Genomic DNA, 27,708 nt, shown 5'->3' on the forward strand with positions numbered 1-27,708 from the left:
TAGAGATGTCTAGATGGGAGTATATGTTGCTCTGAAACCTCTGTGTACTTTAAGCATTGATAGTGCCTTTCCGAATGTGTAAGCTGACCACATCAGAGAAGCAGGCTTTCGAACTGTGCGCTGATAACAAGTTGGATGGTCCCTCTGCGCTTTCCACATCTGTGCTTTCCAAAAAGAATTTCAGATTTTCATTCACCTGACCACAGAACAGTTTTCCATTCTGCCTCATTTCATTTTAAATGACCCAGAGAGTTCTGCATTCTTTCTGGATCATGCTCACAGATAGCTTTTGCAGAGATTTCTCTGGGTTCTATCAGTCTTTTGATATTATTACGTACAGTAGATGGTGGGATATTCAAAGTCATTGAAACATTTATCTGAAATCGTTCCACAATTTTTGGTTGGGTTTGCCTCATTTAAGTGTATGGCCCAGGTTTGATTAAGGCCTCTAAGTTTTCTGTTATGGATCGCTTAAATGAGAAAGGTGAGTCATAACATTTTACTTGAATCGTAAAACCAATGCATTATGTTACACATTAACAAATAAGGTAATACCAGCACTCTAACAGATTACTTTGTAAGACATTAATCCCTTACAAGGTGGATGTAAGGCTACGTTCACACTGCAGGCCTTGATGTTCAATTCTAATCTTTTCTCAGATCTGATTTTTTTGTTTGCCTGTTCACACTGCAGCTGACTTCCAAAAGATCAGATACGTATCTGATTCAGAACCACATACTACACAAGAACAAGTGCTGACAAGAACCGTCAGAGAAGGTTGGCATTTCTTTGTCTCGCAGATATCTCTAAGTTGTATATTATTATTACAAGTTTGTTATACACAAATTAACAACTCAACACCATACAAAAGTTAATACTAGCATCTCCTTCCCTTACTACACTTAAACTCATTTTAAATATTTAATTATATAAGTCATTAAGGAAGGAATCTACATCATTTTCACCTATCTTGGAACCTTGCGATCAACTTTTACTTCATGATAACTTATTCGTATTTAAAGCTTATTTGATAAACCTACTTGTAGGATGCAGATTGCCTAGGTCATGCCCAAGGAGGCTCAGGTTTAGCCTGCAGCTACTTTCCTGCATGTCTCTCCCCATCTACTGTCCTCCTTTTTGAATAAAGCAAAAAAAAAAAAAGCCAAAAAAATATACCTTTAAAAAAATACATGCATGTACAAGACCAAAGCACAGGGGGTATAAATTTAACCACAGAAGCGCCACTATCAACACAAAACCCAAAAGTTCCCCAGAAGAGCTCTAGGGAAAATTCTCTACAATCTCTCATTGCAAAAGAATATTCATTTTCACCATTTTACACCTAGCAAAGCATGAAATACTTTAAAAATCTGCTGGTCATATTCAAATAGAGAACATGATCTTTATTCTGCACAATTTACATGCTACATTTTAATGAAAAGTAAAGCATCAAGGAAGTTCCCAGTATGAACCACACGGGTGTCCCCAAATCCATGTTTGCTCATCATGTCTGTGTACTGTCTCTGTGTCCTTTCCTTTCCCTCGGCCTGGGCCAGCATGTTCAGAGACTGCAGGGTAGAGTGGGGTCTCCATCCGTCCAACATGGTCTCTGCTATGAGCACGGCACCTCCTGAGAGCCAGCACAAGAGATCATGCAAGAGCTTAAAAGTATGGGATCACTACAAACTGCCAAATTTAAGTAATTAAAAACTAGTAGTTTGATTTTTCTCTAATGCCTCGAGAACAAACATTTTGTTATTTTACTTCATTTGTTTTCAACAACACAAAGGCAGGAATGTTAAACCAAAATCACACTTTATTGGTTCACAGTTGCCTCTAGTAAAAATCACACCTTATGAAAATATTCTAGTTCTTTATTGTAAAGGTTACCCACATCTTACAGTTTTTAAGAACGTTCCATGTAGTGTTTTTAGTGGAGTTTTTGGAGGGAGTCATTAGTCACTCTTTGATACAGAGCATAGCATCCAGCAGGTTGTCTGTGTGTCTGACATGTGCTGTTATGAAGCCGTGTCTCTTCAGCAGCAGACTGTATTCTGAGGTGCTCCTCTGTTTCCCCACGCTCATGCTCAGAGCCTGCAGCAGACCACGACTCGGACCGCCTCTGTCTTCATCCAGGAAGATCTCACTGAGTAGGAGTCCACACCCTGGCATAACAGTTCAAGTGCATCATGTGTCTGTAGATGTATTACTTTACACAACTGACTGACTGACCCTTTATCACCTGGCTAAAATCAGATTTATGCAGGCCAAAGATAAAGAACACACATGAATCTGCAAGGAAAGTGGTATTTTGGTTTGATATTTAACTTTCCAGCTTCTTGATTCAGGGAAATTATTATCGGCTTTTTTATAACCTAACTATTAATGGGTTTCAGCAGCGGTTTCTAACCACGGACGACTACAACTCTCGGATCTTTATAAAGTGATTTCATCAAAACTTAGAAAATACTCAGCATAAAAGACACTGTTTTACAGTTAAAATTTAAAAACTGCTGAATCTTTTTTTTTCTGGAACTGAGGCCATACTGTGCAGTTGAATTTTACTAATCATGCATTAAAAGCCTAGTTTGCTATATTTCCCCAAATTTTATTTAAGCCTGCCAAACACTTCAAATTTGTTTTTTTTAATCACAGGTTTCCAAAATGAATTTTACATTCTGATTAATCTGACAGTTTTCCATTTTGCTTTAGTCCTTTTTAAATAGGCTTTGGGCCAGAGAAGATGGCAATGTTTCTGGATCATGTTGACATATGGCTTCCTTTTTGCATGATACAGCTTTAACTTACATTTGTAGAAGGCACTGTGAACTGTTTTGACAGTAATTTCTAGAAGTTTTCCTGAGCCCATGCAGTGATTTCAAGTACAGAATCATTCCTGCTTTTAATGACGTCTTGCCTGAAGACCTGATGATCCAAAGCATCCCTTACAGAACTGTTGCCTTGTCCCTTGCACAGAGATTTCTCTGTATTCTCTGAATCTTTTGATGATATTATGTACGGTAGATTGTAAGTTATTCAAAGTCTTTTCCCTTTTACATTGAGGAGAACACATTTCGTTTTTTCTGAAATTGTTTCAACTGTTTTTAGATGTAGTTTTTCGCAGATTGATTAGCCTCTGTCCATCTCTACTTCTGAGAGACTCTGCCTCTCTAAAATGCTCCTTTAATACCCAGCCATGTTATTGACTTATTGCCACTGAACCAAATTATTTGTAAAATGCTCCTTCAGCTGTTTTTTCATTAGTACCACTTACTTTTCCAGCCTTTTGTTGCCTGCCCCTATTTTTTTTGCAATGTGTTGCTGCCATCAAATTCCAAGTGAGCTAATATTTTTCATGACATAGTAAAATGTCTCAGTTTCAACATCTGATAAGCTGTTTGTATTCTATTGTGAATAAAATATTGGATTTTATATTTAGGTTTGAAAATCATTGCAGCTCCCCAGCTTTTTTTGGAATTGGAGTTGTAAAAGTTAAAAATATACCAAGCTGGGCTGTAAACATTTCTGTTATGAATACATGTTTTAGTACTTTAAGATTGTTAAGCACTTAGAACTGTTTCATTACAAAAGAAAACATGGACATTTAGCTTTCAATAATACAGGACCTTGAGTAATTTATTGGAAATATGTTGGGATTCACTGTCCAGTTTAGCAAAAGATAGGAAATAGCTGCAATAATTTTACCTGGTCTGCAAGCATCAAAGATCCTCTTCAGCAGAATATGCACCTTCTCATCAGGCCAGTCGTGTAGAATTCTTGCCAGGATGTACAAGTCAGCTTTGGGTAACTCATCTGTAAAGAAGTCTCCTGTAGGATGAAGCATCACAACGGTTAATATTCCATCGGTTAATATCGGTTCGGTTAATATCCATCCATTTCATCGAGTAAAATCAACAGACAAGGTTGTAACTGTACGAACAAAAAAATCAACCTGCTACAAATGACACCCTGTCATCTCTGTGCTTCTCTGTGAAATGTTCACTCATCTCAACAACAGCAGGCAAGTCGAACACAGTCACAGACAACCCTGGATGAGCTTTAGTAAACTCATAAGCCATGGCACCAGTGCATCCTGGGAGGAAAACACAAAGATGATATGGTGAAAATGGTTTATTCAGCCTTGGCAGAGATGTAAACCTTAACGTTTTAGCTTTACCTCCAAGGTCACAGGCAGTTTTAAAGCTGGAGAGGTCAAAAGCCGTGGCGACTGCTTTCCCTGTGACTTTAGCAATGCTGTGCATGGCATTCATGAATCTCAGTTTGACCTCTCGATTGTAATAGACAGTATCCTTTATGAGGCAGAACAAGACAAACAGAAACAATGAATAAGAAAGTTTGCAAAGAATTCATCCCATTCCCAATAAGGTTGAAACTGACAGATATTACCTGAAACATGTCATTGGATTTCTTGCCAAATGCCTTCTCGTGCTGGTTGGTTCCCTCCTGCACAGCACTCTCCAGGTGAGAGAAAAGAGGCCAGACAGTGTTGTTACAATGCTGGATGTAGCCGTGCAGCGAAAAAGGAGCATCTGTCAGGAGAAAACGTGATGCCAAATCTGTGTTCTCATACACCAGCTGCTGACATGCTGAGAGAAAAGACAAGAGGAGAGGAATAAAGGTCACTTGACTATTAACTGATAGTGTATAATAGTAATAGTGATCCAAACATGCAAAAGCTGACTTACTTTGCTCTTTGCTTTTCAACAGTCCCAGAGACACGCATGCCTCCAGCAGACACTGAGTCCCCTTCACTGAGGCTTTGATTTCCTGGGCGACCTGCTCTGCATCCAGACCCGGTCTGCTGTGAAGCAGGTCAAACACAAGCATCTTGGAGGCTGTAAAGAGTGCCTGGAAGAAGAGAATGAAAAAAGCAAAATGCACTTCATTTTTACAAATATGATGTGACTTTAAATGACTTACACATAAATAAAGTCATTAAAAACTGTGAAAACAATTACTTTCTTAAATTTTGCATACACCCCACAATCTTTGATTTGATTTGATGATACTTTATTGTCAGATGCAAGATCTGAAATTTGTTTTGCATTAAAACAGCAGCTCTGTCATACACAATTCAAGGGACAATATACACACACGTACATATAACATTCAACAAGGACAACTAACAAAAAAACGTCTACTCTAATTAAGACCTCATTGATTTTGTGTGATTTTGTGGATTAAGCTCCGCATTTAGCTTTAGGATGGACTGATGAATGAAGGACTGTTTGAACCTGACCCTGTTAAAGCGTGGCACAGAGTACCAAGGTCCCGATGGTAACAGCACATATTCTTTGTTTAGAACATGGCTGGAGTCAGAGATGATGTTCTTAGCCAATCGCATGGTGTTATTGTGATAGGCAGCTTTAAACAGTGCGTCCAGAGGTTGGCCCACAATCTTTGAACAGATTTTAAACAAGTGTCTCAGTCCAGATTTTGCAGTGACTGTGAGGCAGCTGTACCATACGGCATTACAGTACTGCAGCACACTAAGGACGACAGAGTTGAAGAACAGAAGGAGCACCTGCTGTGTGGCCCCAAATGATCTGAGGCGACAGAGGAAATATATTCATTGTTTGGTCTTTTTACAGTTGAAGTCAATGTGATGTTTCCATGATAATGTTGAGTCGATCATGACGCCCAAATATTTAAATGACTCCACCTGTTTTATGCAGACATTATTATGACAATGGGAGCTGCAGGTATGGGTTTTGAGCTGAAAACTACTTTCTCTGTTTTTTTGGTGTTTATTTCCAGAGCGTTGTTTTTGCTCTTGCAATCTAGTTGATCCATATCAGATTTGTTCATTATGAGAGCCCTATAGGAACAGATTTACATTAGTTAACACCACCATCCTTGCTGTGAAGTGTTAACCACAGCATCCTCTATCATCTTCGTTAAAACTGTTTAGTTGTTGTCAGGAAACCGGCAAACTACTGCATTTGCAAAAAGAGATAACCTCAGTTTAACTTCCTGAGATTTTCTGACTGCTGCCTCACTAAAACCACATCATTAAATTGCTATTTGCTTAGTACAGTGCCGGGAAAAAGTGTTTTTCCCTTTTCTGATTCCTGTATTTTTTTGCGTATTTGTCACACTAACATGTTTCAGATCATCAAACCAAGCCTGTATGTATAAGAGATAAATATTAAGCATTTAATCTAAAGTGTCACCGAACTAGCAAAACCCTTAAAAAAAAAACAACAGACTCATCCTTTAAAGCTGCTGTGAGGAGCTTTAGCTGGATATGAAACAGACTGAAACAACTGACAGATGGTTAACATTAAGTCATTTTAAGGCCTTTAATCACTGTGGGGGGTGGGTGTCATGCTGCAGAAACAGCCTTTATTCACAGTTTATATGGGAAGGATTTATAGTGAGTGATAATTTTGACTGCTAAATGATGATGATGATAGCAGCAATCAAGTAGCAATCAAACAAGGATCACATACAGGTGCATCTAAAAAGAAATAGAACATAATGAAAAAGTTAATTTCTGCTTTGATTTTATTCAAAAAGTTAAACTTCCATATATTCTGGATTCATCTCATACAAAGTGAAATATTATTTGAATTTTGTGGGAAAGTCAAATTTCTTGACAGTTATTTCCCTCACTCTGGTTCAGTTCAAACAACCAGAATCATGGGGAGGATTGCTGACCTCACATCTGTCTAGAAGACAATCACTGACACCCTTCATAAGGAAGGTAAGCCACAGAAGGTCACTCCTGACAAGAACAGGCTGTTCTCAGAGGCTTTATCAAAGCATATTCATAGATTGGAAGGGAAAAGTGTGGTAAGAAAAGGTACACAAGCAACAGGGATGTGCTCGGCCTTCAGAAGATTGACAAGCAAAGCTTTAAGAACTTAGGAGAGATTCGCAAGGAGTGGAGTGAGGCTGGGGTCAGTGGATCAAGAGCCACCACACACAGACGGGTTGGTATGACTGTGTTTGATTGTCCAGCCAACTGGTCTGACCTAAACCCCACGGTGCAGGGGTGTTCAACACATGCTCCACATGGTAGGACTGCTGTCTTATACCCCCCCTTGAGGATATTAGAGTTAGTAAAACCAGTCTAATGTAGGTTAAGATATGCTTAGTGATTGGGCATGCTAAAATGACCATTTAATGACTAACAACGCAAATAGATAGCGGGGTTTGCGAGCTGAGTTTGGGGTGGCCAATCAGATTTCAGGGGGCTCTGGTTAGCCATTGATACTACCAGCCCTATCCCTCGAATGTCATTGGTGTGACTGCAGCTTTTTGATCTACCAGGGTTTAAATCAATTATTATTTTGATTGCCAATATATCTACCATTTACAGAGTTGTCTCAATTTAGTCAGGCAAACATGAATAAATTCATCTTGTCAAAATGTTTGTTTACAGACCTAGCATGGTAGCACTGCTTTGTGCTGAAACGAAGAAGAATAAGACCGTGTAGTGCAAGCTTCATGCTCTAGTATGGACAATATTTCATTTCATTTCAAGAATTTGTTGAGGGCCAGTCAGAAATGGCTTATGTGCCGCATTTGGCCCCCAGGCCATAGCTTGGACACCCCTGCCATAGAGAATCATTGGAGTATCTTCAAAAGGAAGATGAGAGATACCAGACTCAACCATACAGATGAGCTGAAGGCTGCAATCAAAGCAACCTGGGCTTCATAACACCCCAGCAGTGCCACAGAATGATTGCCTCTATGCTATGTTGCACTGATGCAGTAATTTCTGCAAAAGGAGCACAAATCAAGTACTGAGTGCACTAATGAACAGAATTTTCCACATGGTCAACATATAGTGGATTTTTGTGAGCTGTAAGCCTTCAGCATTAAATCAGCATTAAAACAAAAAAGGCTTGAAATATTTCCCTATGTATGAGATGAATCTAGAATACATGGAAGTTTAACATTTTGAATTAAATCAGTAAAAAAATGAACTTTTTCATTCTATTCTAATTTTTTAGATGCACCTGTGATGTCTCATCTTCAGAGGGTGCCAAAGTCAACACGAACCAAAGGTTGCTCACAGGAGCTTACAGCTGGCACACACTACATGTAATAGGGACAATTCTGGACACTATGTCACATAAATGCATTTCTACATTTCTAGCATTATTATTACCTTTGAGGCTTTGAATCCATCCATCAAGTCCATCATTTTCTGCAGGTCTTCTTTTCTGGGTTCATTCTCCTCCTGCTCCCTGTGCTGCCCCCTGCTGGTCATTGGCGTTAAAGCTGTAGTCTCACAGTTTTCTGTGTGCTTAGATGAGCTGTTGACAATCTTCTGGGAACTCCCACATGCTTCTTTGCCATAGTCAGTCCTTTTCACCTACATTGGGAGATTCTACTTGTAATTGTGAAAATAATCTTAATGATTATATTTATAAAGTGACTATAACAAACCTTCTGAAGGGGGCTGGTTGACGGACTGTTCTGGCTGTGCTGTATCTGACTGGAGCTGGATGACTGGTTGTGTTTGGAGGAAGAGCTGTTACAAGGAGCCCCGTTTTCGTTAACTGACAAACTTTCCTGTTGTGAAGAGGAACTAAACTGGTTGTAGATCAGATCCAGCTGTTTGCAGAAGTGGTTAAGCGGGAAACCCACAACATTGAGGAAGTCTCCGTGGACGTACTCCACCAGCATGCCCCCGAGGGCCTGAATACCGTAGCCACCAGCCTTATCCCTGAAAGACACACAGACATTTCACCCAAACAGTTACACATAAACTTAAAAACATGCACATACAAAAATTAAAGGGTTGATGACATAGTTATTTATGCTTAATAAGAAGAATAAGTCACAAAAATGCACCCTTGTTGACTCAAGGTAAGGATTCACCTCTGGCTGACATAATTGCGGTCAACCAGAACAAAGCAAACACAGCTGGAAACAAACTGAGGTACCTAAGTCCAAAAAGCAATGAGTTCATCTTGCTCACATCCACTAAAATGACCTCTATTGACAAATGTCCAGTGAGGTTACGACACGGAAGAGCGGACAGTTGTATGTTAAAGTTCAAATGACCATACTCACATGGGTTCACCGCTATTGATGTACTCCCACAGCATACTTTCTGACAGATCTGCAAACTTCACCTTTGTTTCTTCATAGAAGTCAATGAGCTGGTAGTCCACCTCTTCATCTGTGGGGGGGGGCAGAGTTTTAGAAAGGATATATCAACTTTCAGTTTCAATCTTCGTTTTTATTGGTTCCTCTTTCTTTGACAGTTTTAACAGTATCTGACTGAATTAATGAATCAATAAACTTGTTAAAGTCACCTGGATTTTTAAGAATCCTGTGTACACTCTTATTTGATTCTCTGCCAATATTTTCTAAATAAGAGTTGTTCTAGTATAATCTTCCCCTTCCCAGAAACCAAGTGCTGTAAAACAGACCAAGGAAATTTTACAAACAGCTTTTCCAAACATCCTGGTTTTATATTGGATGCTCACATTATTTTACTTTGCACACAAACAAAATTATTTAGCAAAAACAAAACAACCTGAGTCAAAGCTATTAGCCCCCTTTAGAAGTGACCTTTTCTTTGGGCCACAGCACAGACCACTATTGTGCACTGATGTGTTTTAACTTTGCGATGCTCAAACCTTGTAAAATCAAGTTAAAACAGAGGGTTATCTTCCAAATCACAAACAGTATAAAAACTTGAGTGTTTGAGCTGTCACTTGAGAAAGCATCAGGGCAAAAAAAAACAAAGAAATCAGTTAATGTTGACAAAGCAAGAGAAGAATATACAAAGTTATCACAGCGTTATCACAAGTGTCAAGAACTGGAGTGAGACGTATCATCAAGAAATTCAAAGAGAGCCACACAGTCAAGAACAAGCCTAGCAGAGGTAGGAGGAGAAAGATTTCAAAGACTCTGGAAAGAAAACTAGTGAAAGATGTGTCTAAACACCCCCAGACCAACTGCCAAGACACTAGTGAATGACTTAACCAAGTCAGGAGTTTTTGACTCAAAGCTGGCAATTACTAGAGCCCTGTACAGGAATGGACTGAGAGGCTGCAGACCAAGAAAAGTTCCAGTTCTGCAGAAGAGACACGTTCCAGTTAGACTGAACCTGGAGAAAGATTATGCACACTGGAAGCATGTCCTTTAGTCAGATAAGACCAAAGTAGATCTCTTTGGTCATAGAGATGCTGCTTTTGTTTGGAGAAAAAAGCGAGAGGCATATAACCCTCGTCCCCAGAAACACCCTCCCTGGAGTGAAACACTGTGGTTGGAATGCTTTAATGCATCTGAAACTGGGAAACTTGAAAAGGTGGAAGAAATCATGAAGAAGGAAGGATATGCACAGATTTTGGAAGAAACCCTCAAAAAGCCAGCAACAAAACTTGGTCTGGGTCATCGTTTGTCTTCCAGCATGACAACGACCCAAAACATACGTCGCTCCTGGGGAATAACTACCTCCAGAAGACCAAAGTGAACATCATTGACTGGCCTGCACAAAGTCCTGACTTAGAAATCCGTGGGGTGAACTGAAGACCAAGGTCCATGCTAGAAGACCATCAAATCTGGAGGAGCTTGAGAGATTGACCAAAGAAGAATGGGCTTATGTGAAATAATTTTGTTTCTGAGAAAAAAGTAAAATGATGTAAGCATCCAAAACAAAACTAGGATGTTTAGAAAAGCTGTGCTGAAAATTTTTAACTCCGTTTAACAGCACTTGGGAAATACTTTGGAAAAAACTCATACTCATACTTCTCATTTTATCTATTAGAAATTTATATTTGAAAATAGTTTAAGACTTTAAATCATTGGATCCCAACCTGGGGTCTGGGAGCCCCTGAGGGGTGGCAGAGATATCAGGGGGGTGCAAGGCTTTGTCTGCTCTGGGGCTGTCAAAATTAGGTAAGCAAATATGAACTAAAATCAAGAAAAACCCTTATTATACAGGTTATAAATAGGCCTTTTAGTGAGAAAAACATGCAGATCTATTTTCTTAAAGTTTTAGTAATAAAACAACAAAAGCTGATATCAATTTTTGAAAGCAATGTATAACTTTTTTCCTCATTGGGTCCTGAGGGGGCTCAACTTTTGTTTCCATACAAATGGGGTTGTGGGGCTTTGAGGGAAAAAAGGTAGGGAACCACCGCCTTTAATGACTATTGTGTGAAGTCTTGACCAATCAAATCAGGCCATTTCCTCTCCCCAGGCTTTGTTGCAAATGTTAATGAGGCTGCTGCTGGCAAAGACTTAAACTAAACAGACTTTTTTCTGTAATCTTATTCTATTTTACTTTTTTTTTTTTTAAGACACAATACAGTTTTAGTTTGTTTTCATTTTTGCCTTGATTTTAATTTTAGTTTCAGTTAACTTAAATGATTTTTACATTTCAGTTTTACTTATTTAGCTAGTTTTGGATAACTATAAGTGCTTTGCATCATACATCTATGGATGTGCAATCATTCCAATCAAACAAAAATCTATGCTGCTGTTTCATAGTTTGTAGTAAGTTCTGATGCTATTCAGAAGCACATTCATTTTGATTGTGTCATTGCTACTATTTTGAAGTTTTCTTTCCTTATAATTAAATCATGCCATTAATTGTGAATAATCAATCACAAAGCCTTTAATTTAAAATATTAGTTTATTAACCATTTAACAACACTAATATGTATTCTTGGTATTTACTAGATAAATAATTGCTATTGAATATTAAATCAGTATCTATGTGATGTGATTTCAGTTATCTTACATGGCATTAAGAAAGTAGGGAAAAAAGTCCCTCAAAAAGGTTTAATGTTCTGAAAAGTATGCGTCATAAAATTTCCACATAAAGGAAACGGAAACATCTGCTCAGAAGTGACTTACTTTCTTTGTCGTGGCAGAGGATGATCGCCACACCTGTATACACACTGTGCTCTTTACCGCTCAGGCTAAAGGGGAAATAGAAAAAAAAAAAAAAAAAAAAAAAAAAAAAAAAGAAACTTGATAAAATGTTCTTTGTTTTTTAGTGTTTTTCTTGTTTAAATTCCATAACAATGTTAACACATCTGACCTCGACAGCATCCTGTAAGCATCATGTTTGTCTGCTGGTTTCTCAAGAATCATGCCATCCACAGTCTGTGAAAACAAAACTGAATATAAGAAACACATCGGTCGATGCAGGCAGACTGTAGAGGAAGAGTTGCAATGTTTGTCTCCGCTCTTACCACAATTGTGTCTGCTCCGATGACTATGTCAGGAGTCTTTAGGTGTTTCTGAAGGGAAACGGGAATTACAGCATCCTCAGCAGAGCAGGTAAAAATATTTTGGGTTCTGACATAAAAGTACAGTAGAAGTTAAACTCACAAAGGGCATCCTCCTGGCCACCTCCAGAGCTTTCTGTTTGGCTGTTTCAACAGCATACTCATGAGGCGCTTTGAAAAGTCCTTTATCCAGAGTTTCTTTGAACCAGGATGGAACCACCTCAAACTGTAAACCCTGTAATGTATAAACAAAACAAAACAAAAAAAAAAAGTAAAAATGTAAGTAAAAGTACAGTGGTGTAAGATAAAGTAAGATACCTGATAAGAATCATTAACTTAACAAAAGTTTTTACAGCCTTTATTGCACTCTTTCCTTGAGCCTGGATTTGAGTTTTCCTTAAATACTGACAAAAACATCAATGAATTATAAGACAAATATCTCTACATTAGTTTGATAAACTCTCATTGTGTATAGAAAAAGCTTTTTAGTGTAATTTAATCCATGCTTTTAGTTTGGAAGTCTGTTGATTTGAGTTTTAGGTTATAGGTACAGGTTAAAGTAGAATCCCAACCTAGGAAAAATTCAACTTTGCCCCATTTCAACTCCACTTGCGCAAATTTTACGTGTTCACAATCATATTTTTCCATATGTATTTATACATCTCTGACAATACCCTGAGGAGAATGTACCGCATTACGTAGAATATCCTGTCTCCTTGGAGAAGCACTCGCCAACACGACCAGTTTGTTCGTGAGTTTGGAGATAACAGGATTCAGCACCATGGTGTCCTCTTTTCAGACTGACCCTATGAGGTAAAGCACAGAGTTAAACATTACACATGTGGCCTAGTTCATGTTAAAGACTCAGCATTTAGGCGTCGGGTGACTGAGGACAGGATCGTGTAGTGATGAAATGTTGACTCAATTAGTCAACTGACATTACATCAGTAAGTCATTTAAGTATTTCATGAGGGGAAGTACTAACAGATGCTTAAATGGGACGCTTTTATACTTTTTAAGTTCAACATAAGATATTTTTGTACTCAACATCATATTTTAAAGTTAAAAAAGTACAAACCACTGAGTTACTGGTACCATTCAGGATTTTGAACAGAGCCATTCTGGGCAAAATTCCCACCTACTAAGTCCTTTCTCTTAATCTTGGGGGATGAAAATCTCAGCCTACTTTCTGTGAACAATGTGCAATCTGTTGTTCCCAAAGTTTAAACTAAATGAAAAAGAAAGCTTTCAAAGAAAACAACTGATCTCAAGCTTTAAAATGCGAGGGGAGAGGTTCAGTTTTTTTTAAAACCATGCATACATCTGTCATGTCTGTGTGCACCACTGATCACTTCAGTGCTACTTTAGTTTTATATCTGGTTAAATTAGGGTTAAAGATATATAAATGCATGTCTTAGATGTCAATATATCTTAATCAGTTAAAAGAGAACCAAAAGAAACCGGCTACCCTTAATGCTAATAAGAGATCTTCATTTACTGTGAGTACAGTTCATGCATAAAGGAAGAAAAGTTAATACAGGTGCAGATAATCACAGTGTTTTATTTGATTTTGTTAGCTAAGTGTAATTTATATGACCAATATTTATAGCTAAAGTTGTTCATAAAACGTTTACGAATAACTTTCTAGCCTATAACGTAACAACATGAGAAATACACTGTTAGTAACACTAATAACCTTTATTGTAATCCCGGAGGTAGTTAACAGCTAATTGGAGCAGTTTTGTAGATTTTAAACAGATTTAACTCTTGTAGGTTAACTTAACTACAAGTGAATGAGACGTTTCTGCGACGTTACGCTTGACTACAAAGGTTTCAGAATGACAGGAAAAAAAAGCAACGATAAAAAAAGAACAACATTCATATTTTTAGAGAAACTTTACAGAGAAAGAAGTCAGATATATTACCAACCTGGCTGCCAAAATCAAGGAAATGCAAGGGATAGCCACTTGCCAGGACGACCAACGTAATGACGCAACGTGATGACGTCTCTTAAAGGGGGCGAAACATTAGTAAACCGGTCGAGTGCCTTTAAAGTGACATGTCCCTGTAGAAATTTCAGTAAAGGTGAACTATGATAATAATTTCAAGAAAGTCAAATAAAATGCAATGCAATAAAATAAAACTACTAATAAACTTAAAGTACACATTTTCCCACAGTCTTTATCTTGATGCCTTGTCATTAAGGTAGCTATTTAATAAGGAAAAATTGTGTTTTGGTGGTTTTTTTTTTTTTGTTTTTTTTTAAATTTTTAATTATCTTTTACACTTGAAACAGATTTATAGTTGCGATTTGTTGCCTTTTTCATCAGCCTTTGGCCGGGCACCTAATGTATTTGTGCTTGCATGTCTGTAAAAGTAGGACAGAGTGTGTTAAAAAAAATCAATTTCAAACCATAATCATTTCAAAACAGCACAAAGATGAGATGGATATAGATAAACAAACTTCCTTATTTCTTTTATATCTATGCCATTCCAAAGAAAAAAAAAGTCTGGACATGAGCATTGTACAAAAGGTCACACTTCCAGCACCCCTAGTACAGGCTTTGCCTTTATCAGTCTACCTTTTCATGCTTCAAATCACTAATGCCTTGGTTCTATTGTTTTTATGGTACTTCTTGTCTGTGTCCTGCCTGCATCCTGATGAGGTCCACAGTGTCTTAATTGTGTCGTATCACATGATGTCTGCACTCTGATTGATGTCTGACATGCCTTAGTTTGCATGGCATCTCATGACATCTGGTGTATTTTGATGTTGATGAATTGATATCTCAGTCATATTTTTGGTTAGATTCTTTAATTGTTTTGGATTTTGCTGATGTTGTCAGGTGTCATTTGTTCTGTCTTCTTTCTAAACCCATATTTTTAAAAGTGCTATACAAATAAAGTTACAATTATTAATATATAACTGTGAAGCCATGCTGTTATGTGCATGGAATGTGGCTTGGCATTGTCTTTTTGAAAAAAGTAAGGATGTCCCAAAAAGTGTGGATGGAAGTATATCTACTCTAAAAGCTGTATGCACCTCCCAGTATTAATTGTGTTTTACAGATGTGTAAGTGACCCACTAGTACACCCCTGCACCATCACAGACACTCTCTTCTGAACTTTGCATTGATAGCATTGTGGATGGTCTTTTTCAGGGCTGTAGCCAGGGTTTCAAAATTAGAGAAGTCCAGAATTTCTGTCCATCCCCCCTCAAATACACCCCTGCTCCCCTCCTCTTCCCTAACACAGCAGCTCATCCGTTTTGCTTCTGTATCTCCCTCACTATGTTTCTGCTTCTGAGTCATTATCAGTAGGCTTTATTTTATTATATCACCTTAAAATATACATTTTCTTCATTTGTTTTCACCCCCAATCTGATTTTAAAACAGCTGATCAGTGCGAGGAAGTTCTACGACGTCAGTTAATTCCTGGTCAGAATCAGCACTAGAGCTTTATGGAGTTTTACCATAATTTCACAAACAAAAGGATAGTAGGAGCTCACTTTTGACAAGAGAGGTTGCAGAAAACAGGTGGCTATACAGGCCACATGTGTTAAGAGTCTCTGTGCTGCAAGCTTCAGGAGAGAGAGAGAGAAAGGGAGAGCGAGCACACATGGTGCACACCTCATTATTCAAGGATGGCACCAATTTCCAAAAACAGATATCGTTAGGGTTGATTTAGAGTTGGGAAGGTGATATATTTGAGATCCAGCACCAAGGGTTAGGCTTAGGCGCGAAAAAGACTGACCAACACTGGCAGCTGAGTCCAACACGAAGAAGAAATTTCCGCTTGGGACTTCCGGCATGGATTGGATGTAAAGCGACGCCCATGTCGGCCATCTTGACTGCGTTTGGGTCCCTCTCCAATTTTCACCCATTTTTCCTCTTTTTACCCATTTTTGATATTTTAATCCCTTCTCATTCCTTTTCTTCCCATCCATTTTTATCATTATGAACAGATTTTGGCCACATTTAACCAATTTTTTCTACATCCCGTTTCACCACCTTCTCTGCCTATTGTTACCTCTGTTGACCCATTTTTGCCAATTTTAACTGCAATTTTTTTTTTTTGCCACTTTCCACCTCTTTTGCCTCTTCAAGTTCGACCTCACTTGAGTGACCTAACAGTTACAGCTTTGCTATTCTTGTCCTTTTACTATGAGACAAGCAGTTGTTGGCAATGTTGAAGTTGAAAAGGAGGAACTAGAAAAAGTTAAATCGGTGAAAGGTCAGCTCCACCTGTTCATTGTTAAAAACAATCAAAGACACTTTCAGGCATAGATGAAGTAACATTTGTTCTTTCAGAGAAGACTTAGAAAACAGACTTTATTTACATATATTTACACTTGTGAATGCTACATATCGTTCAAAGTAACAGTTGCTTGCTAATGGTGAATATAACAATGAACACATACAGTAATACATGCTTCACATTTCTTAGATATGAAACAGAAGGTAATGCAGAAAAATAGCTATGAGAATCAACTGCTGTTTTGTTTTTGTTTTTTTTTATGGTTCACATTTCACATAAAAAATAAGCTGGTTTTATAATTTCACACAAGGAAAAGATGCTTTGACAGCTTAAACACATTCAGGCCGACCTAAACCAAGGTGTCTTCCCTCTGCTTCCTTTCCCACACCATTGTAACCTCCCCTCCTCTTTATCTCCCCCTGTATATCTATTCTGCGGTGGTGTGCGGCATCAGTGCAACCTTGCTGTGCTCTCTGTCTTGACCTTCAAAGGTGCAATGTGCAGAATACAAACTGTCTTTATGCTCAATCCTTGTTGAGTCTGCACTGCTCTGGCTCCGTAGATTCATTATGTGTCTCAGCTTTTGCCTGAAATCCCTGGATGCAAAGTAGTAAATGAATGGGTCCAGGCAGCTGTTGAAGCAGCTTAAACAGAGAGTCAGTTTGTAGTACATGTAAAGAGACTGGCCATAGTAGAGTCTTATGACCCCGTGAGCCAGCAGCAGGATGTTGTTAGGAGCAAAGCAGAGGGTGAAAACCAGTATGACAACCAAAGCCAGACGTATCGCTCTCCTTTTCTGCACCGTCTTGGAGTCTCTGGATAGCTGGTATATCACCCTGATGTAGCAGATTGTCGTGACACAGAAGGGGAAGAAGAAGAGGACGAACACCATGCTGAACACAAATCCCGCCCAGGCGGCCGTGGAAGGGAGCATGTTTTTCTTCAGCACGTCAAAGCATGTGGTTATCCCGAGTTCAGGGATATCAAAGGTCAGGTCTGTGGTCATCAGCGGGTGCAGGACGCTCAGGACGATACCCCACATGATGAGGCAGCTGAAGATGGCGACGCTCTTCCTCTTCCTGCCCTGTCTGAACTGCATGGGATGGACGATGCCAAGGTAGCGGTCAATGGCGATGGCCATCATGGTCAGGATGGAGCAGTACATGTTGGTGTAGAAGACCAGGGTCAGGATGCTGTAAGTTGTTACACAGAAGAAGAGAGTTTATTTCATTTTTAGCCATTTGAAAAGCTTTACTGGAAGTTTTAGGGCCAAGTTTACTAAAGCATCAAGCTACTAGATAACAAAATGTTCATTAAAACAACATGAAAATCTCAATTTTAGTGACTGAATGATAAGAAAATTCATTTAAAAGAATTACATAGTAAACCCAATTCCAAAAAAGTTGGAGCACTTTGGAAATTTAAATTAAAAAAACAGAATGCAATGATTTGCAAACTTCATAAACCCATATTTAATTCAGAACTGAACACAAATAACATATCCGCTGCTGAAGCTGAGACATTTAACATTTATTTCATGAAAAAATAGTAGCTCATTTTAACACTGATGGCAGCAACACATCCCAAAACAAAAGGCTTGAAAAGTAAGTGGCACTAATGAAAAACAGCTGGAGGAGCTTTTGCAATTAGTTAATTGGCAACAGATCAGTAACATGAGTGGGTATAAAAAGAGCATTTTAGAGTGGCAGAGCCTCTTAGAAGAAAAGATGAGCAGAGGTTTACCAATCTGCATAGAGCTGGATCTAAAAACTCTGGAACAATTTCAGAAAAATGTTCCTTAACATTGAATTTCTCTCCATCTACAGCACATAATGTCATCAAAAGATTCAGAAAATCTGGAAAAAGGGACAAGGCCGAAGGTCAATATTGGATGCTGGTGACCTTTGGGCTCTCAGGGGGCACTGCATCAAGCACAGGCATGATCCTGTACTGGAAATCACTCCACAGGGTAGAAACACTCCCAGAAATCATTGTCTTTCAGCACAATTCCTGTGTGCCATCCACAAGGTAAAGCCATATTATGCAAAGAAGAAGCTATACATGAACACAGTCCAGAAAGGCCGCCATCATCTCTGGGCCAAAGCTCATTTAAAATGAGGCAAAATGGAAAACTGTTCTGCGGTCAAATGAATCAGAATTTGAAATTCTTTCCAAAAACCAAGGACTCTATGTTCTGCAGACTAGGGAGGAGAGGGATGTTCAGCTTGTTATCAGGGCACGGTTCAGAAGGCTGTATCTCTGATGGTATGGGGTTGCATCAGTGCCTATGGCATGGGCAGCTTATAACTCTAGAAAGGAAATATCAATGCTGAAAAGTATATAGAGGTTCTATAGTGGCATACAATTGCTCCCATCCTGACAATGTCTCTTTCAAGGAAGGCCCTGCATATTTCGGCAGGACAATGCTAACTCATATCACATCCATCACCCCAGCATGGCTTTATAGTAGAAGAGTCAAAGTGCTGAACTGGTCTGCCTGCAGTCCAAACCTTTCACAGATTTGGCACATCATGAAACAAGAGAGGATGCTACACGATGGTTAATATAATCCTGTCCCTACTTTTTTGAGGTGTATTGCTGCCATCAAAGTCAAAATAAGCTAATATTTTTCAGGAAATGGTAAAATGTCTCAGTTTCATACAAACATAGTAAAATAATAATAATAATAATAATAATAATAATAATAATAAGGTCCCACTGCATTTTAGAAACACCAGCTATAAATAATGCATTAGTTTGTGAACTTTAGAGGGGCTGACAGGCAGATTTTGCCACTTCGGATCAGTGCCATGCTAACTTGCCTCAATTAAAGTGTATATCCTTGCTCAAGCAGTCCTGCCCACAGATTTCACTGGGCCCCTGATGAACGCAGAGAATGCCTTCTCCAGTTGTGTTGGATCAGTAGCATTAATGCAAGTCTTGGTGCCACTTTTCAACAATTTTGCACATTTTTTTCTCCACATTTCTGCCACTTTCTGTTTTTTTTTTTTTTGTCACTTCAAATCCATTTTGACACTATAAACTCCATTTTGCCACTTTCTGATCATACATTTCTGCTTTTTCTGCCCATTTTTCAACTATAAACCCCTTTGCCACTATCTGCCTACTGTTGCTTCAGTTATCACTCATTTTTTTGCCTGTTTACCCATTTTTGCCTCTTTTGACAAATTTATGCCACTTTTTGCAACATTTCAGCATTTTCTTTTAGTGCATTTTGCCAATTCAAAAATCTTCTTTGGCCATTTTCTTTTCTTACCAATTTTTACCTGCTTATGCAGGTTTGATTGCTCCTTTCAACCCATTATCACCCCATTTTTCAATAATTTTTTGTCAGTATAACCATTTTTTGTCAATTTTTTCTACTTTCAACCCATTTTGCAACTTTTTGCCCATTTAATTTCTTATTTTCACAACTTTTCACATTTCACCACATTTACTGCCCTTTTTTCCTCATTTAACCCATTTTTGCCACTTTTTGATCCTATTTCATCACTTTTGCTGCCAGTTTTGCCTCTTTAAACCCATTTGTTTGGAACTTTTAACCCATTTTAATTCTGTTTTAAGAAAAGGGGTTTTAATTTTGAAGGCTATGTACTATGGCATAAATAAAAATACTAATTAAAAATCATCCCCTGCTTTGGTAAGATTGCTTATTATCCAGGTAAAAAATAAAATATGGCTCTCACATATAACTTTACATATGACATCGTTGTGCAAGAGTGGAACTGATCTTTTCCACCAAAGCCCCAAGAGGATAAACACACATTTTATTTAACTCTACATCCTGTTATGAGGACATTTCAACTTCTTTCTCAAAATAGAGACTTATTCACCTTAAGATTTCAATGAATTTTTCCTGTAATAAGTTAATGTCAACCCCAAACGGATGAAACAGTGTAGAAAACGGATGGAGGGATTCTCCAGATTAAAAATGACCCAGCATTGCTATCCTGAGATGAAGGATAAATGAGAAACTCCCAAATTGTACAAATTCTCACAGTTAAAGAGAATAAAATAAATATGTGAATGTAAGCCCTTTAAGGGCTTCCATACTTTTAACTTGATAATAAAACTGTATTCCTGAATAACTGTTAAGTACTTATCTGGTCAAATCAACAAACTTGCATGATGTACAATGAGTAACTCAGCTTTAACAAACAAAGACAAACAAGTTGAATCTTGTGTTCAAACGTTAAACATGCTTTATTTTTGCCCTTTAAAAAAATACCTGCACATCTGGGGTCCCAGGTTCCAGTGGTATCCTTTGATCTGGTAGGCAATCTGAAAGGGTAAAGCCAAGCCGAGAGCCAGGTCAGTGAGGGTGAGATGAATCATAAAGATGATGGAGGGAGTCTTTGGGGAGGTGCGGCAGACAAGGATCCACATGGAGAAAATATTTCCCACCAGGCCCAGGACAGCTACAATCACATAGACGGTAGAGATGACTATGCTGGTGTTCACACTCTGAAACAGGGCCAGGGTGGCATTGTCAAGCTTGAAGCTGGAGTTGACTGTCATGATTGGAATGGAATGGCTTTTCATCACCTGTGTGGAAGAGGATGGAAAAAGCAGGTACAGGGGGTATTTACTTTCCACATACAGTCAGGTAGGTTTGGATGTTTTTTTACCTTTATAAATGAAATCATCATCATTTAAAAACTGCTTTTTGTCTAATATCAAATTGGTTTGATGATCTGAAACATTTAAGTGGGACAAATATGCAACAAGATAAGAAATCAGGATGAGGGAAATACCTTTTTTCACAGCACAGTATAACACTAGAATTAATTTTGGTCATTTTCTTGAGATCTCAATCTATATATTGCCAACACTAACTCATAACTACAGTATGTCACGAACTGGCTCAGAGTAGGTGACAAAGAAGGGGAGTCATACATGAACCAAGTTTAAAAAGAAGTTAATTTATTGCAAATTAGAGTTAAAGTTATCATATTTATGCAAGTCTGTAAGATCAGTTGTGAAGCGATGTATGGATGTGTGTGGAGTGTTGTCAAGTGCAAACAAAACCCAACCAGCTGGTGGAGGCCTGGGAGGGAGAGAGGAGAGAGCAATGTTAGAGTGGAAGCTACTTAAATAAGCTGAGGCCTGATTGACACGGGTGTGCATAGTTAGCTGCTCAATCCACTGATGGTCCTCCTGACTCTTGGCTGCTGAACCAGGAAACCAAACCAACCAAACTCATAGGCACAGGGCAGGCCGTCACAGTAAAACTAACATTATTATACCCCTAGATAAGTTCAAGTCCAAAGAAAACCACCCAAGTGAACTCAGAATTTGCTGGGCCCCTGAAAACTGAGACAATGAGCCCTCTACTATTGTGATCACTTTCACCATTTATTTCTGCCAATTTCATCCACTTTTAACCTATTCTTTGCTATTTTTAACCGCTTTTCAACCTTTTTACCACCCATTATGCAACTTTATCCCTAATTTTCTGCTTCATCCAAATTTTTGCCTCTTTTACCTATTTTTTGCCACTTTACACCAATTCTTACAACACTTTGATCACTTTCACCACTTATTTCTGCCATTTTCAGCCACTTTTAACCTATTCTTTGCTATTTCTAACCACTTTTCACCATTTTTACCACCCATTTTACCACTTTATCCCCAATTTGTTGCTTCATCCAAATTTTTGCCCCTTCTTCCCTTTTTTTTTTTTGCCACTTTTTACCTATTCTTGCAACACTTTGATCACTTTCACCACTTATTTCTGCCAATTTCAGCCATTTTAACCCATTTTTCTGCTATTCCTAACCACTTTTCACCGTTTTTATCACCGACTTTATCAGTAAATTTGCTGCTTCATCCAAATTTTTGCCCCATTGATCTATTTTTTTGCCACTTTCGACTCATTTTTGCCACACTTTGATCACTTTTTACCACTTATTTCTGCCCATTTTTGCCACTTTTAACCCATTTTCCCCAATTTTTGTCTTTATTTTGCAGTTATGTAATTATTTTTCCCCTTACGATACGAGCAGTTATTATTACAGTGTACTATTATTTTGCCAACCTCCATGAGCCACCAATTTAGCTGGTCCCCAGAAAGCTCTATCCTCCTGAATGTACTTGCTACCATGGATGCATGGATGTCCTTTTTGGGCTTCTGTACATTAAACAATAACAACAAACAGCACAGTTTACACATAAAAACTAAATGCAAGCATGCCATCGGATGTAATCTGTGTTTCTATTTGCTCATTGTTTGCGTGCGAGTGAGCACATGTGTCGGGTGGAGTTTTCACACAGGAAAGGGACACGCTTGATTTGTGGTGAGTGCCAACTGCCGCGGTGAACAGCTCATGCACGACTGGCAAATGTATAAAAGTTTGGGGTGCAGACAACCAACTGACATTGATTATTTTATTAAAGGCTGAAATGTAAGCGATATTTAAGGTATTAAGTGAATAGGTAAGTATGAGATACTTTCACACAGGTGAGGAGTTTAAACACTCCAGAAACAAGCTGGCTGGTTTATGGCTGTATGTTGACGTTTTTTTATCATCTAATCCTTGCTTCACTTCCACCTGCTGTTTATGGTTTTGTTTGCATTTCACACAACTTCTGCATCAAGCTGAATTCTTCATTCTGCCCTTCTAAAGCTCCTGTGAAGTTTAAGCTGGCCATGAAAGAGACTGACATGAAGCTTCTGTGTGACTTGAATAAGCAAATAAGACAATGGATGATAAGATCATTTCTACTTTATTTATAATTCTCTTCAAACAGAGCTGAATGGTCTGGTAATTTTCCTGAAGACAAACAAACATGGAGTCAGTGGCTTTGCATGGTTAGGGGCATGTCACCTCTAAAGCCTTCTGCCAATTCTAGATGAGTAAAATGTCTAACTGTTAAAACAGGATTTTAAAAAGAATGACTTACACATGTATAGGAGAAAGTTTACAAGGAGATAGGAGTTATGTCTTTGTCCACAGGGGGCGCCACAATCAGCAAATGTCCATCACAGGAGCTTTAATCTGTTTGTTACTTAAGAGCTTTGAAGTCTTAATTGAAATTTTAATAATCACTCTCAAGTATTTAGTTACTTCTTTCTTTATTTTTCCTTCACCAGCTGTCAAAAAAATATATTTCTGACATGTTTCATCAAGTCTATTAAAACTGTCTCCACCTCTGTCGGGGGGGGGGTGTGTCAGTCTTTATGGCCACATGTTTGCTCTTTGGGAGCTATATATATAGAAAACAAAAGTTGAATTGGCACATGGTGCTGCAGGAGGGGATTACCAAATACTAAACCGAGGGGAAACTAACTGACACTCATGAGTGAACCACCATTATTCTCAGCAGATGTTATGCAATAAAAAGTACACCATTGCAGACGTCCTGAAAACTACACCGAAACATCTTTTTTTGCCACAGTGTCAGTTATTTCCACATTTCCAGGTCATAATGGGGTTAACAGTTTTAAAATACTTAGGTTAGTTTTATTTTCTATCTTTACTTTAAATTTGTTGTATAGTTAAAAGTATAAATCCTTAGCAGACATGATTTCATAAGTTTTATATCACTTGGTTTTCCCCTGATAATTTGGAGTTCCCTTTTCTGTTGAAATCTAGACCTGTTTTTCTGGAGAGAAAACACTTTTTTTGTGATAACTTGTTAATTACAGCCGTTTTCTTAAAATCTAAAAGGAACAAACTTTTTATCATGGGTTAAGATGCATTATTATCATGATAGATATGTCAAGATCTTGAGAAAACAACAAAAATGTATTATTATTATCATGAGAAAACAGAGGAAAAGAAAATATAAGGATGCATGTCTGCAAAAGCCTTCTGTACTAACACTAGTTTGTGTTTACAATGCTAATATTGTATCCTGGATCTGGTCTGACATGTTGGCTGTGTTAAAGCAGAGTACAAATGTAATAAAAAAAAAAAAAGAGAGAAAAGGTAATATTGTAGCACGACCAAACTTTACAATTAGACTCATGAAAGATAAAAAGAGAGCAGATTTTACAAATGACAAACAGAAACAAAAGACGAGAATAATAGAGAATGAAGTACCTGACACGTGGTTCACTTTGAGCTCATGTTAATATCACACAGGAAAAACAAACAGAGTAGTTGTAAAGTCTCCCCTCACTGATAAATCTCAGTAGAAGTCAGTTACTCACCTTTATCAACACAGAGGCAGCCGGCAGAGGCGGGAGTCAGGTGGGCATATGAGCGTCAGTTACAGATGAATGCAATGTTATCGTAACTGCTGAGGAAATGAGCTGTTGGCTGGTTACAGTGCCAAAGACAGTGACAAAGGAAATGGATCACGTGTCAGTCTTCACTCTACCAACAGTCACCCAGGAGTGTCAGTTCTGGAAATGGCTTTTTTAAGATATGTTAGACTCCCCAGCCTGGAAAACACTCACATATACCCATCATTGTTGCCTTCATTACTACCTCATCCTCTCCCATCTAGTTTATGATTTACCTCTTAAAAAATACATTATTTTCTGAAGACCTGAAGAAAGTGAAAAATGTCTGCACTCTTAAAGTTTAGGGATTTCCTTAAACCAGGGGATAGTTTCACTTTCACACATAATCAGTGATAGACTGGTAGATGTAACAGAAAGGAACTTAGGCATGATGTCATCAATTACACCTATACACGTGGACAGAATTGTTGGTACCCTTCCGTTAAAAAAACCCACAATGGTCATTGAAATAACTCTAAACTGAAAATTTTAATTAGCAATAAAAATGTACTGAAAATCAGACATTCCTTTTGAATTGTGGTTCAACAGAATCAGTTAAAAAAACAAACTAAAGAAACTGGCCTGGACAAAAATGATGCTACATCTAGAAAAGACTTGAGTAATGTGACCAAAGGGACATGTTAAACTAAAGTGTACCCCGTAATAAGCATCACAGGTGTTTTCAAACTTGTAATCAGTCAGCCTGCCCTTTTAAAGGATGAAAGTAGTCACTGTGCTGGTTGGTATCATGGTGTACCACACTGAACATGGAGCTAAAGAGACAGTTGTCCCAGGAGATCAGAAAGAAAATGATAGACAAGCATGTTAAAGATAAAGGCTATAAGACCATCTCCAAGCAGCTTGATGTTCCTGTGACAACAGGCGCACATATTTTTCAGAAGATTAAGGTCCATGTGACTGTAGCCAACCTCCCTGGACGTAGCCACAAGAGGAAAATTGATGACAATTGAAGAGACGGATAATACCAGTGGTTACCAAAGAGCCTAGAACAACTTCATAAGAGATCAGAGGTAAACTCCAAGGTCAAGGTACATCAGTGTCAGAACGCACCATCTGTCACTGCTTGAGCCAAAGTGGACTCAACAGAAGACAAACAAGGAAGACTCCACTGTTGAAAGCAAATCACAAGTAGCCAGATTGAAATTTGCCATAAAAGCATTAACAAGTCAAAAAGCTTCTGGGAGAATGTCCTTTGGAAAGATGAGACAAAAATGGAGCTTATTGGCAAGTCACATCAGCTCTATGTTCACAGATGAAAAAATGAAGCATCCAAAGAAAACACTGTACCTACTGTGAAACATGGAGGGGGCTCGGTTATGTTCTGGGACTGCTTTGCTGCATCTGGCACAGGGTGTCTTCAGTCTGTGCAGGATACAATAAAATCTCAAGACTATCAAGGCATACTGGAGTGAAATGTGCTGCCCAGTGTCTCAATCATAGCTAAAAATGCCCAAGAATATCTAAGAACAAAACATTGGACTATTCTGGAGTGGCCCTCTATGGGCCCTGATCTTAATCCTATTGAACATCTATGGAAGGAGCCGAAACATGCAGTCTGGGGAAGGCATCCTTCAAACCTGATACAGCTGGAGCAGTTTGCTCTGGAGGACTGGGCCAAAATACCCGTGGACAGGTGTAGAAGTCTCATTGGGAGTTACAGAAATTGCTTGATTTTTATTCCAACATGACTGTGCTCCAGTGCACGAGCAAGGACTATAAGACATGGTTTGATGAGTTTGATGTGGAACAACTTGACTGGCCTGCACAGAGCACTGACCTCAACCCCATCAAGCACCTTTGGGATGAACTAAAAAAGAGATTGCGAGCCAGGACTTGTCGTCCAACATCAGTGCCTGACCTCATAGATGCTCTACAGAATGAAAGGGCAAAAATTCACAGAGAAAGACTCCAAAATCTTGTGGAAAGCCTTCCAAGAAGAGTGGAAAAGGGGGTAAACTCCTCATTAAAGTAAATGTATTTGAATGCAATGTCATTACAGTCCCTATTGGTTTAATAGTCAGGCAGCCAAATACTTTTGTCCATATAGTGTATGTTAAGTAGGGTTTTTTCCTCTTTAGTTGCTTAATCTTACTTTAATGGCTACCAAATACACCTAGAATGTAATTCTTGACTAAAATGCAAAATAGGCTGAAGTCAACACTGGTTCTTCTTCCCTTGAGTGAGTGATGATGAGTGATAGTGGCGTATCTGCAAAAGGTCTCTAGGCAGGGATTAACAACTGAACTGAAAAAATGTTATTGTCACAAATAATGCCATGTGTGGATTTTTTTGTTCTATTTCCCATCCTTTGCCCACAAAGTTTTCACCAGGTGATCCCATCTTTGACAAACACTGGCCTTTGAAACCTCCGTTGCTACAGTAAAAGGGATCTACATTGTTTATGTCTTAGTTAAAAACAATATCCAGTAGCATGTATACCTTGTGCACAAACTTTCACACGCTCACATGAGTTGTTTGAAAGGGATGTTTCTCAGTGAAGTGAGAACGCCAAATTTTAACTCATCGCTCACAAGATTCACATGATGTGCTGTGTGTTGCTGGTTTCCTGTTGATGTGACAGTTCTGCTTTATCTGGGTGACAGGGTGAAAGAGAGTGTCAGTAATTGTCTGTCTGATTACAGCAGTGGAGAGACAGAAGATAAAGAACAGTTATCAATCATGCAGGTAAAAAAACATCAGTTACATCACCCTCTGCCTTCAAGTATCACTATGAGACTGAAAGAGGTCCAGTTGTGTATTAAAATCTAAACAGCTAAGGACGCAAACACCCACTTTTCTGTGCACTCATTCATTTCTCTTTCTAATTGACTCACATGTGCCAGTTTTTATGTGTTATGACGAAAAGACTGGAGTCTCACCCAAACGGTCTTACAAGAACTGAAACACTGATTTGTCACTTTAAACGAACAAAGAGCTTTATTTTCCGCTAC

At 38.5% G+C, this 27,708-nt stretch overlaps 2 protein-coding genes across 4 annotated transcripts; both read right to left on the minus strand.

Annotated features, from left to right (window-relative positions):
- Nucleotides 1-1,392: 1,392 nt before the first annotated feature.
- On the minus strand, nucleotides 1,393-14,243 carry asmtl (acetylserotonin O-methyltransferase-like). 2 transcript variants are annotated; one of them, XM_041807911.1, is made up of 15 exons: nucleotides 14,158-14,243; nucleotides 12,919-13,034; nucleotides 12,332-12,463; nucleotides 12,193-12,240; nucleotides 12,039-12,103; nucleotides 11,852-11,916; nucleotides 9,053-9,161; nucleotides 8,423-8,702; nucleotides 8,142-8,348; nucleotides 4,708-4,870; nucleotides 4,409-4,608; nucleotides 4,179-4,311; nucleotides 3,954-4,094; nucleotides 3,707-3,829; nucleotides 1,393-1,631 (listed from the first exon to the last, which is right to left on the minus strand). In XM_041807911.1, the coding sequence occupies exons 2-15, from the start codon at nucleotides 13,009-13,011 to the stop codon at nucleotides 1,426-1,428; spliced, it is 1,965 nt and encodes a 654-aa protein (XP_041663845.1). In that variant the 5' UTR covers nucleotides 13,012-13,034; nucleotides 14,158-14,243; the 3' UTR covers nucleotides 1,393-1,425. The 2 variants fall into 2 exon arrangements, with proteins under 2 accessions (XP_041663845.1, XP_041663844.1); XM_041807910.1 differs by lacking the exon at nucleotides 1,393-1,631 and adding an exon at nucleotides 1,800-2,166.
- A 2,309-nt stretch (nucleotides 14,244-16,552) lies between these two features.
- p2ry8 (P2Y receptor family member 8) lies at nucleotides 16,553-24,784 on the minus strand. Of its 2 annotated transcripts, none has more exons than XM_041806579.1 (3): nucleotides 24,662-24,784; nucleotides 20,735-21,051; nucleotides 16,553-17,678 (listed from the first exon to the last, which is right to left on the minus strand). In XM_041806579.1, the coding sequence occupies exons 2-3, from the start codon at nucleotides 21,046-21,048 to the stop codon at nucleotides 16,913-16,915; spliced, it is 1,080 nt and encodes a 359-aa protein (XP_041662513.1). In that variant the 5' UTR covers nucleotides 21,049-21,051; nucleotides 24,662-24,784; the 3' UTR covers nucleotides 16,553-16,912. The 2 variants fall into 2 exon arrangements, with proteins under 2 accessions (XP_041662513.1, XP_041662514.1); XM_041806580.1 differs by lacking the exon at nucleotides 24,662-24,784 and adding an exon at nucleotides 24,552-24,630.
- Nucleotides 24,785-27,708: the final 2,924 nt, after the last annotated feature.

The sequence above is a fragment of the Cheilinus undulatus genome, linkage group 15 (assembly GCF_018320785.1).
Source record: "Cheilinus undulatus linkage group 15, ASM1832078v1, whole genome shotgun sequence".
NCBI lineage: Eukaryota > Metazoa > Chordata > Actinopteri > Labriformes > Labridae > Cheilinus > Cheilinus undulatus.

Excerpts from the sequence above, each read along its gene's own strand:
- asmtl (XM_041807911.1), bottom strand. The coding sequence starts at position 13,011 with ATGGTGCTGAATCCTGTTATCTCCAAACTCACGAACAAACTGGTCGTG. Across the intron at positions 4,095-4,178 it reads AACTGCCTGTGACCTTGGAG|GATGCACTGGTGCCATGGCT; the intron begins GTAAAGCTAAAA and ends TTTTCCTCCCAG. Across the intron at positions 3,830-3,953 it reads CAGGGTGTCATTTGTAGCAG|GAGACTTCTTTACAGATGAG; the intron begins GTTGATTTTTTT and ends TTCATCCTACAG.
- p2ry8 (XM_041806579.1), bottom strand. The coding sequence starts at position 21,048 with ATGAAAAGCCATTCCATTCCAATCATGACAGTCAACTCCAGCTTCAAG. Across the intron at positions 17,679-20,734 it reads CTGGGACCCCAGATGTGCAG|CATCCTGACCCTGGTCTTCT; the intron begins GTATTTTTTTAA and ends AACAACTTACAG.